The sequence below is a fragment of the Buteo buteo genome, chromosome 2, assembly GCF_964188355.1.
Source record: "Buteo buteo chromosome 2, bButBut1.hap1.1, whole genome shotgun sequence".
Classification (NCBI taxonomy): Eukaryota; Metazoa; Chordata; class Aves; order Accipitriformes; family Accipitridae; genus Buteo; species Buteo buteo.
This window is the reverse complement of record NC_134172.1, coordinates 16,817,525-16,829,883: the sequence shown is the minus strand read 5'-3', so window position 1 is coordinate 16,829,883 and position 12,359 is coordinate 16,817,525. Positions and strand designations below refer to the sequence as shown.

Below are 12,359 nucleotides of genomic sequence, written 5' to 3'. Positions count from 1 at the left end.
CTTTTTGGAAAGAAGGGGGCAGGGGGCGAGGGTGCCATAGACAGAGTAGATGTTGTGTAGTTTAAGGACTGCCTTGATGTGTGCTGACACTAATAAATAGAAGTGCTTTTCAGTCTTTTCAGGAGTTTTCTCCAACTCCTGGAAGCCTCCACAGGACAAGCCACACAGTCTGTACTGTGATATATTCCAGCATTCTTTGGAAACAGAACTGGGTGTTATTTGTGGGAAGACTTTGGATGTACAAATGACACCTGCCATTCTCATAATTCTGTTTCTAATCAGAGTCAGGTAGAATGTTTTAATTTCAAGTCCTCCTCACCCGCAGACAGACTGCAGAAATAGAGCTGAGGAGACAGATGCTCCTTTGTGGCTGGTAGGGAAGCTTCAGAACTTACAGCTTTAACAAAAAAAAGAAAAATATAAAAGATATTCTTTATCGTCATAGCAAAATGATGGAAGTTTTTTGAAACCAGACTGATAGTTGTGTTTGCCTTCCAAATAGTTTTCATGATAATCATCTGAGCCCCCATATAATCAGCTGTGCAATACTAATGAACTGTAGTAATATACATACAACATCCTTGGCTATAAACAGTGGTATAACACAGTAAACAAGAGTTTGCCAGATGAACCTTGAAGAGCATTTATTTCCTTGATGTTTGAGAAGTTTACCACCACTGTACTTGACACTGAGGACGTGTGCCTATTATAGAAGGCTGACAGATGAATCCTTCCAAGCAGTCATCAGTTGCTGTATTTTTGAAGCCCCATTGCTAAAATTTGGCAATAGCTATTACAACCCATTCACGCCATAAGTTGAGAGACACCTTCTTCCAACAGTTGAAAATTTAAAATTTCTGTGAAAAGACACGTTAAAAACTCCAGATTTCCTTACAGAAAGTAACATTTTAAAGGATACCAAACTGTGTACAAATTATCTGTTCCAGGCTTCCACATACATAGCAATGAATTTGACAAAGAAAAAGCATAATTTGCATCATTTTTAGCACAAGGTTAATGGAACAAGCCTACAGTTACTCCCCATGACAGGGGAAAAAAAAAAATTAAAGGACTGGTCATCAAAACAGTCATTCTAGAAGCCTCAGGAATCTTAAATGATCTCAAAATACATAGCTCTCTCGTCACTCTTCAGGAAATACAAGTCAAGATACCAAAATAGTTTTAAACATCACTGACACTTTCAAATTGTCAAGAAGTCACATTATTGAAACATTGCTTTTAATGTCGTCACATATGATTTTTTCCATGAAAGCTTTAGTTTGATAAGAGTGCTGAGAAAGCAATATTAAAAACCAATTATTCAACCCATCAAGCCTGTTTGTTTCTTCTAACACTAGTATCATTAAAAATTCCTCCTCATCCACCTTGAGCAACAAGCTACCATATCAGCCACCAACATTTTATCAGTTTCTCATAAGCAGCGCTTCTATGCTTGACATCTACACTTCAAAACATGACTAACTACAGATGCTTAAATTATATATGGAGTCCTACAAATTTCCATCAGCTTTCTGTATGTGGCATATAGCCAGAACATCCTTGATCTCTTTTCCTTTCAGCTTTTTATGCGTAACATTTACATTTTTGGGGTATTCCAATTATAGCTAGAATTAACCAATAACATGTACATCATTGTATCAAAGGCATCATAGGCACCTTACAAACATCCTAAATTAGTTATGTTAGAAAGAATTAGACATAAAATATCTGTTAAGAAACCGACCACCATATCATGCTGTTTATTAGTCAAGACGCTACTGGTTCAAAAAGTAGGCAAATTTGGGATTATAACTCTGGCACTCATGAACCAGATACTCTTTCTACTTCCTTCCATTAGAACAATTACAGGATTATTGCAATCACTTGTGTTAATTCACATCTTGGATGACTTTCAGAAAACAGCAAACAGGATACACAAGGTGTTATATGAAGTGACAAAACTTAAATCTTGGGAAAATTCAGATTTACTTTCAAGATTAGTGGTAAATAGCCGTACAGTGACAAGAGGCATGCAACAAGAACACATACAGTGATAGCTGAAACTTGGTCAGAGTTTACATAGGTGACAGCAGGTCGACGACTGAGAGCATTTTTCCAAGAAGAAAGCAGCGAGAGCAAGAGCTCAGGAATTGAGCCCCCTTGGCAAAATGACTTGATGAGAAAAAGGAAGAAAAGTGATGAAGTCACAAAACAATGCACCAAAAAAAATATGGTTATATCAATCGCTAGACAAATGCTAAACAAATGTTCTTCTCCTAAGATGAAGAAGAAATGTAATTCTCATTTTATGTCAAACTGTTAAGTCTTAACTTCACCTTATTAAAATACTGACACAGATCAAAGTTTGAGAAGGGAGGTGGAATTTTTAACACCCCCCCCCCCAAATTTCCTACACAGAAAGCAAAAAGAGTGTGTGCTGAATATTACATATTTACAAAGCCAACCTCACGTATGCAGGTATACAACACAAAGTCCTTGAAAGAGCTTCTCCCTCAATATTTCCAGCTTCAGTGTATTCTGTTCATGCTGTTGATATTTATTTTGCTGACCTTACTCCAATACTTGACAGTACACATACCCAAAAGTGTCACATAGAAATATCATCACTATGATACTTTTGCTCCACTTAAATTTCAAAAGCATTTATGCCTTTTTTTTTTTTCCTAATGACTGTATTTGGAAGGTGTAACATAACTTACACCTAGTATCCCTAAGCAATAAGCAGAGTTGCATGATTACCTTTTATGGATAATTCATTTAGACACACATTCATTCATAACAGTATCATACATTCATAAACAGTATCTTAGTTTAGCACTGTGTCTTTTAACTATACCACTGTATAGATAAAATAATGTGGTTTTTGAACTACAGCTACATTTGGAGTATTAGTAGCTGTAATTGAGATTTTGGAACTTGATTAGTTACTCAGGTGAAATGTTATACTTTCCAGACATGCATATTTATACCTGTAAAACTACAGTACTTTTTGGATCCTATACTATAAAAGTAAGTTGCAGGAGTCACCAAGTCCAATTCCTACCAGAGAGCATACTTTACCTTATCTCATGCCTTTAATTTCTATTCTTTTTCCTTCCCTTCTCTTTTCCTTCTGCTTGACCAACTTGCCCAACTTCACTCTTTCCATTCTCTTCTACCCTAAATGTTATTTATCCATCCTCACCTATTTTTTTCCAACCACCCTTTCTACAGCAACAGAAGGGCAAAAAGGATGATTACAGCTCTGAAATGAACTTAATGTTTTAGAATAGTCAATATCAATTCACTACCCAAAAAGAAGCACAGCCGGAGAAAGTGAGCCAAGTAGAAAGATCAGCAAAGAGAAGCAAGATAGCATATATATGTAAGATGCAATTTTGCTGGAATTTGCATGATAATACACTGGAATAACAAATACTGAATCTGACCTCTCTTTAGTTATTATAGGAGATCCACAGAGTTTAATGTCAGATCTCCAAAAGTAGGTAAGCAAGGTGTAGATAAAGAACCATTTCTATATGTATTAATGTAGGAATGCAGCTGGATAAATATAGCCAATTTAATTATAGTACTAATAAACTAGAGGTGATATAAAAATTGAATAATCTTCATCATCTTCAGTGTGATGTTTCTCTTTAGGTCTTCATCAGACATCAAAATAGATACAAATATTTGTCATGCACTATGCAGATTTAAAACAAAATATGGAATCCAGAAAGGCAAAGACTAAGCCAACAATACTACATTATTCAAATAGTCCAACACAACAAGCCAAGTTTCAGATGATTTTCTTTATTACGTGTATCACATTCAAAATTACCTTAAGTTTATGAAAAAAATAACCAAGAATGGTAAAACAAACAAACTGTTTAGACAAACGCATTAGTAAGGAACACAAAAATATTTGGCCTGGAACAAAAATTTCAAGCTTACAGGGCACCTGAATACCTCTTTATCAGTTTCTTTCTTATCACATATAAAATGTTTCTGAAATATAAGAAAGTAGAACTGGTTTTCTTCTCATTCTACATCATAATTGTTACATTAAACTACCCTCCTGCTAACTTACACACATTCATCTTTCCTAAATTATGCATGCATATCAGTAGTTAAGCCCTACAAATAAGAAGGCTTTAATATATTGTGCTTTGTGGTTAACACTTATATGAGGGTGGGGGTTGTTCCTGAGCTTACCCAGCCAGTTCCACTTCCTTGGGTTTTAGTGAACAGCAGTGATGAACCTTGTAACACTGCCCATGATGACATCCAATTCTTTCTGTAAATATTTGTAAACAAACATAGGATAAATTGACTTTGAAAGTAGATATTTAAGCTGTTGATCATTGTTGCCCAGCTGACCCGTATGTTAATATACTTAACTATATATATGGTCATTAGTGCCATCAGTAAGTCTTAATTGCTATCATATTTGTAGAAGGGAACATATGTTAACAGTCCCAGCCTGACCATCAAAGACTAAATCAAAGAGAGCTAATTAGTAGTGAAAGCAGTTCACCAGGAGAAACACCATACAATTATAATTTCAAAGGGGCTAATCTGGAACACTCAGCCTACTGTTTACTTAGTAGATTATGTCAAAGTACTGCATAATTCTGAAACTGATTAATCACCTCTAACTGGGATGCAAGCATCCCACGTTTATGTGATAAACTCATTTATATTGGCAATAAAACATTTGCTACACATCTAAAAAATGCAGAAAAAGAACAAATGAGTTGTTCCAGCTGTCTATTTGCTTTTATGCCTGGGTACCCATCTTCCTGAGGTTAAAAAAAATAAAAGTCTGGACAAGCCCTGACAATCTATTCCCATTGCTCAAACATGAATTATTATTCAACAGCTCTTAAAGTGATAGGATGGCCACGTTGCATCTTCCTGTACAGTAATCCAAATCAATGACTCCAACAGATGCAACATAAATGGTGACAGTATATTGTGCCAGTAGCAGCTTACATGAGCCACTGTCCACTCTTTCCTACCAAGCTCTTAGGAACAGCTCTAAGGAACCAAAGTGGGGGTCATATACGCTGCCAAGCTGCACTGTACTAGGTCAGGGTGGCTCTAGAATATCAGCTGGGTGCTGACTATTTAATCTTGAGGAAAAGCATGCTACATATATCAAAAATCTGGGAAACACTGAGCTAGATATAACACAGTATTAGACCTAAAAGATTAAATTTTAAAAAGTTTAAAAAAAAGTAAAAAGTAAACCTAAATTAAATCTGAGGATGTGCCACACTTATGCAGTATTTAACACTGACTCTTAGCAAAACACCAGAAATGTAAGTTAGACAGCATTACTTGATTATACATTATGATTTATAATGTAAATGCCTGCCTGTGAGGCAGAAAAAAGAAGTTAGAAATGAGGTCATTTGTCTCCTCCAGGGAGACCAACATTGGGTGATACATTCTGCTTCAAACCCTTCACAAGCAGAGTGAAGGAAGAATTAGGGAGCACATGACATGTACACTCCTTGGAAATTAAAGGAGATGAAGTGAAAGTCTGAAAGCCCCTCCTACACCAATTCTATCCAAGGAACAAGACAGGCTATAACCTATACAGGTTTTCTCTTAAATAAATACATCAATCCCATTTTTAAAAGCTGTCTCTCATCAGTACACTTCCACAAAATCACTGCCCTGTGTGGAGCCCTGGCATACACAAGCCTCTGGCTCTCTAAAGTCCGTTATCTTTAGCACACTGGGAGAAACACATACTTTGGGATAAGGAAACGCTGTGTCCTACAGGAAAACCTCTAAGGCAAAATCGGACAGAAAGTAAGAAATTGCAACACCCAGTATGCTGTCCCAATATAAAAGTCAGATACCTTACACAGACGCTTATGCACATGTAATTCTAGAAGTCTAAGACTTACCGAACTTTTTTCCCATTTTCTGTAATTTTTGTCACATTCAACAGCCCATACTTCTCTTGACCCTGTAAGATACAGTAAGACAGAACAAATATAAAAGAAAATCTGCTTCTATTGCCATCACAGCACTGAATTCAATCCCCCAAATAATCCATTTCTGGCAATCAGTCATCTTTCCCCATGTTATAACTTCAAGAAACTGTCTTAAGTATATTTAAATAAGCAGAGATCAACAAAATCAAAATTCCTCTGGGAAAGTACTCATTACCATTCATAGGGTAAAAAGCTTTCATTCTTCAAGGCCTATGTTTTTTGGACAAGCCAAACTAAATCATTTGTGGTACTAGACAGTAGAAATTTTAAACATAAATTTATAATAATTTGTGTAATAGCACATTTGTGTTTGTGTTCTTTACTAAAAAAGGAGATGGATGACAAACAGCCAGCCTAAACTCTCTGACAAAATTCTTCCAAGTTATTTTAACATAATTGCATATTTTAATACAACGTGGTTGAAATGCATAAGAATATTAACATATTCATTTCAAAAAAACAGATGAGTGAAACATTTCTTTGATGTCCTATTTTTTCCTACCCCCAAGCAAAATATTAGAATTTTAAACTACTTAGTTCTGTCTTGCTGATGAAAATCATTTATATTGGTATGCCTGTGGACAAATTTGGAGATCACTCAGAAATGGTGGAAAACATACCACTGAACAAGAAGTGTATTTGCACGTTTCAAATATTTAGAATGAATATTTCTAGTTTCTACACAAAAATAATAAAATATAAAGGAATGTTTGAAAAACCATTCTGAGATAAAAAGGAAAACCATTGATTTATACCATTTGTGACTCTCAATACGAGTAACAAATTCTATCATTTTCTCCTGTCCTTGTCCTACCAACAAATGGTGCTAAAGAAATGTTAAATTTTTTTTTTTAAATGAATTCCTTTTCAGTATCAGCTTGTAACAGTTCCTAATTTAAGAACTAAGCTATTAGTTGAAACAATCAACTAGGGAAAGGATCCAAATTAGTTTTATCATAACGAAAACGTCCTCAATTCTAGATCCAATCAAATAGAAGATATATTCTCTTCAGCATTCTCCTCTAAATCTCAAATTTAAGTGGACCATAACTGCAAAACACAGTATCAAATAGAATTTTTTTGCTGGGATACTGTGACAACACTCTTACCAAAGACACAGATCTGTTTTTCATGAACCTTAAAAATTCTACCTGCATGTTTCAAGCACAGCACATAAAATAGAAAAAAGACATGTTTTCAAGGATGATAGTATATAGCTGGTGGTTCAGATGCTATTTCAGTCCAATGGTAACTGCTACTCTTTTGTTTCAGTCCAATGGTAACTGCTACTCTTACTCAATTTAATCTCTCCATTGTGCTGGAATGTTTTCCCAAGCCAGTGATAAATACATTATTTTACAAAACTGATACATTCAATAGAAAAAATGAGTCACTTCCCTGCTCCCCCCTGCCAAAAAAAGAAAGAAAAAAAGCACCCATTCCTTAGATTTCTTTATTTGTGATCCACGCAGACCACCTCTAACAGTCCTATGCATTGCACCCTTGTAACAAACCTTTGGCTTTAGTAAGTAGAACAGCCTGTCACCATCTTTCACAGTGACTGAGCAACCCATGCCTAGTCTCTCAAATAAATTATGGTTTTAATAAATTACTCATGGAGGAACCGGTGGGAATGCTCCAAAGAATTATTCAGACAAAGCATCGTAATGCCCTACTTTGCAGCAACACTAGGGGGTACTAATGGGAAAATTAATGTAATTGGGGAAAAGGAAGCGGAAAGCAGGTTAAGGACCAAAATACACAAAAATTCACCAGCTTGCTTTCTAATATTTAAATCTCAGGGGATAGCTAAAGAAATATTAAAAAATAAGCTGCATTTATCTAAAGCAGCAGTGAGCTCTTCTACAAAATACAATTTTAATAATGCAAAGTTTGAGCCATATTTAAAGAAATTAGAATACATGCAGCAATAATTGCTTGTGTGTAAGGCTATCAACTATGCTTGCTTAATAAACAATGTTTATTTTATTGTGGAAAACCATTTGAAGAGTTGTAAGAATGGATTAGCATGAATAAGCCAGAGAACCATTCCTCTGTGTGCAGAATAAGAATGAAATAGGAGAAGTTGTGCCTTTGATGCCCTGAGCTACCTACTAAAGGGCTGCTAAAACTGATCAAGGCACATATTTCAATGCTACTGTAGTACATTTCCAAAATTAAAAAAAAAAAAAAAAAAGATAAAAGCTTCATTTTTTGAATTATTTCCCACTGTTTAGAAAGCAATGATCACATTTAAAGTATAAACTGAAGCAAAAAAATCTGTTAAACATTCATAACAAGTTTAACAAGCTTAAGTTTTCTTCCCAGTAGTTATTCTACTAAATCAAAAAGACATAGTTTATTTATGTCAGGTCCTCCATGTCTTTCAGTCTCCTTGAAAAGACAAGTAAAAAATAAAGATATGAAATACTACAAACTATTACTGACAGTGAGAGATTCTGCAGAGAATGGGGAGTTTGTTTCTGTTTTTACCTTCCAATTTGCTAGGTGAGAAGACATGACTGTTGGAGGAAGTAGGTCAAATTATGTAGAATTTGGTTTAACTTTATTCCGTTGTGAATTTTTAACTTAATCTCCTATTGCCAAGCTGTATTTAAACCAAAGACATTTACCTGTTTTCTGAAAGCACAGTTGGATACAATGCATTCCTTTTAAAATGTAATACCTTCATAATAGTTTTATCCCATTATTTTTCTCAATAACAAGCAGGCTTACCCTCAATTCTCTAATCATGAATAGCCCAGTTTCTACAACATCTACTTATCTATTTAAACACATTGCATACTGACTGTGGCTTGATGCTTTGGTGAAGAAGGAGAGGACTCATTTTCAGGAAAACTGGCCTTAGAAGCAGTTGATGATTCCTATAAAATTCAAATAGGCAACATAAGTTATTACCCTTCTTATAATTCTTGTACTTTTTTTACCCCTAAAGATATTTTCTCTCTCTCTCTATGCACATTCACACATTACCAAAAAAAAGTACTTTTTTTTAAGCATTCATTATATTCTCAGATAGTTATATTATAAACCTGCTTACTAAACAGTGTTCTTACAAGGTTTACAGACAACACTCAAACTGGGTTAATTAGCACATATCCATTTGAAAAACAAATGTTAATACATACAGTATCAGCTTAAAGCAAAGCTTTCATCCTTATTGAGGGACAGATTTTTTTTGTATGACATTGCTATCAAATTATGAAACACATTTATAATACTAACTTATTACAGGGCACCATATATAATTACCAAGACTTTAAAGAACAGATTATGCCTCTGTGTGGTTAGTAAATATAAAATTAATACAATAAATTGTTATACATGTAGAAAATCATATACCAACTCTATTAATTTTTGTGAGTCATGATCATTAATTTCCTTATAATCAAGCACTGACAATTTCTAGAGATTCAGGTTTTTGTCTTAAACTAGACATTAACTATGGACCAAAAGAGAGTAGTAAATCTCTGAAAACTGGAAAAATTGCCCATCTGGAACAAAAAAAGGCATGTGCGTTTCCTCTGATGTAACGATTGCTTTGCACAAATACACTGCTTAAAAATCTGGCAAAGAATTTCAAACAGAAGAAAAACATCATTTGTTCTCTGTTACTGTTAACACTTTTCTCCCCCTCCCTCTTTTTAATCCCCTTGATACCTCTCCCAAATTCAGTTTGCTTTTCCTGCATTACATAATGCTCTGCACACCCATGCTTTAAAATTCACTTGTAAATCTACCTACAGAAGTGGCCCACTAGTTCTTTTAGTAGCATAGTAACAGACAATATTAGCAATCCTAAGAACAGCCTAAATGTTCCATATTTTCAGATGTTGGCGCGGGGGGGAGATATGTTCAAAATTCAGAAAGTCAATGTTGTCACTCCCAGGAGGGTATTTTTTCCTCTACTTATCAAATTTTTTAGCTGATGGCTACATACAGATAAGTGCTACAGCCGATAAACAGTTAACAAGTACATTTGGTATCATCAAATTCTCATCAGCCATGGCAACCCATACTTTCACTGACACATTTCCAGTACTCTTTTGACTGGTCTATTTTCACAGAATTCAGTTGTGTTGTTTTTCCAGGAAAAACAAATAAGGAAAATAAAAAGAAAATAGCTTCCCTAGGAGTCAGCTAAAAAGCTAACTTGGGGTTGATGTGCCTATCCAGACAAATACCAGTTGTTTTTCTCTCTATTTCATTCTGAATTTGAGATAGCTTTCACACACTAAGCAACTCTGAAACAAGAAATCCAGTATTTATGGTCATCAACTATTCCCTTTCCACACACTAATTTAAAGCAGAATACATAACAGTGTACCTGCCAGTGGTAATAAAATGGGTACATCAATGCAGTAAACAAATTTTCTTTCCACAAAACACTAGTTTATTGCTGCACTACACATTTTTAATTTTCTCCAAGCATTAACATTGTGCTTTACATGAGCTACATAGTCTCCTTACCATTAAAAAAATGCATGCTGCATCTTTTGAAGCTGTTAAAGGAACTTTAAGCTACTGACTTAGACTGTACAAATGTGGCTTATATATACAGTTTCTTTTGGTTATCACACTAGGCATTTGTACACTTCCATGTTTGCTTCACTAGGTTTAAGGTCTTGGTATTTGAACATTGGGTCTTGAAGAAAAGTAAACAGCCCACGTATTCAATGTTCTACAAGAGCTTCTTCATTCAGTGCAGCACTACATAGAGGTTGTTTCAAAACAGAAGTAAATCTTACACCAAAAAATAAAAAGATAAGTCTTCTTTTAAAAGTGAGGCCAAAACTTTAAGCTATCTCCAACAGAATTGTTCATACCTGTGAAGCATAAATCGCACATGAGGCTAGAAGTGTCCACTCAGCTTTGATTTATTAGGAGTCCATCTAGGCTCTCTCTCATGCAGTGCCACAACACACTCAGTACAGAAGGATGCGTAAGAAGGAGTTGGGAGGGGAAAGGAGCAGTAGAGGGACCTCAGAATCGCTCAGGCTAAACTAATGTATACAGGTGCAAGGTTTCCAGCCAAGCATGGTCCACTGCCTCCTCAGCACCACTTATGATATATTCTAAACTGACAGCTCAAAAGCTTAACATCAAATCCAATAAATCCTACCCTGAGGAACTAAGTCAACTCATGACAACCCACTCTCCTATACTCCATTTCAACAAGGAAAGCCATTAAAACATACTGGAAACAAAAGCTCAAGCAAGTAACATTCTGGGCAGCAGATCCATTTTCATTACAACTACTGTGTTTTGTCCATTTAAGTTTGTCTTTAACATACGCAATTACACAGGCTCACTTATAGGCTTTTCTCCATACTTCCAAACCTACATTCATTTCATTTTTCCCTGTATCTTTAGAAAAAGGGAGCTTACAATGCCGTTTCCTGGTATATCATTCTCAGTAGTCTGTGCTAAGATTTCAGCATTACAAAGTATTTCAGTTTCCATGAATCTTGGGGTGGACTGCTGCAAAGTTACAGAAACCAGCAAGTCACTACATTACAACACCCGTTTCAGTTCTCCCCACTCAGCTCACATCAAGTCTCCTCACCCACAGGCAGCACAAGCAGAAATGGCTGGGACAAAAATCAACCCAGAGAGACGGGCAGAAGGGAGAGCAAGGGAGAGGCTGTGCCTCCTTGTTGGCCTAAACAGCATCCATTACTGTACAGTCCAAAACAGACTATCAAGAACATGCCCTAAGAACAGGCAGAAAACAGCTTTCGTTGTTACTGACCTGCAGCTCTTTTCAGACTAAACACCCAGCTCAGCTCTGGACAGGATCAAAGCCCAGCATTTCAGCACTTTCAGTACTGTCCTCTGTCCTTCAATAATAACAAGATTACAACCCTGCTGTAACCACACACAGCTTTTCGTCTTTCCTTGACATATTAAAGTGGAGATCAATGGAATAGCCATTAAAGGGATAAATCCACTATATAAAATCTACTATTTACATCTTTAAGTCATAGTTTTTACTTTAGCAAGTGCAACTTTTATTTTATTTCAATTCTGTATTTCAGTTATTCATCTGAAATCTTTCAGGTGTATTCCTACTTGGTGTTTCCTACAGCTAAAAACATCTGGCCATGAAACATCACTATACCTTATATGAGAACCTCACCCACATCTGTAATTCTTGAATTCATACCCTAATTACACTCCATAGCCTAAACTGAATTGGGAGATTCCCAATTATAAGTGAAATGGCTGTACACGCCAAACCCTGAACTAACACTAGTTAAAATACTTCAAGGATAACAAGAAAAGAGCTACTACTCACAAAAGAACAGTAGTAAAGTTACCAAACAG

The 12,359-nt window shown here is 35.6% G+C and overlaps 1 protein-coding gene across 12 annotated transcripts in view; it reads right to left on the bottom strand.

The window, feature by feature from the left end:
- The window catches only part of ARHGAP12 (Rho GTPase activating protein 12), an 80,275-nt gene that overhangs the window by 16,604 nt on the left and 51,312 nt on the right, over positions 1–12,359 (bottom strand). For 8 of the 12 annotated variants that reach the window (XM_075046341.1, XM_075046332.1, XM_075046345.1 and 5 more), the window contains 4 exons: positions 8,822–8,896; positions 5,922–5,983; positions 4,216–4,297; positions 2,050–2,172 (listed from right to left, as the gene is read on the bottom strand). In XM_075046341.1, coding sequence (XP_074902442.1) covers positions 2,050–2,172; positions 4,216–4,297; positions 5,922–5,983; positions 8,822–8,896 — 342 coding nt within the window. The remainder of the gene's footprint in view (positions 1–2,049; positions 2,173–4,215; positions 4,298–5,921; positions 5,984–8,821; positions 8,897–12,359) is intronic. The other 4 variants (XM_075046354.1, XM_075046361.1, XM_075046374.1 and 1 more) reach the window with 1 other exon arrangement.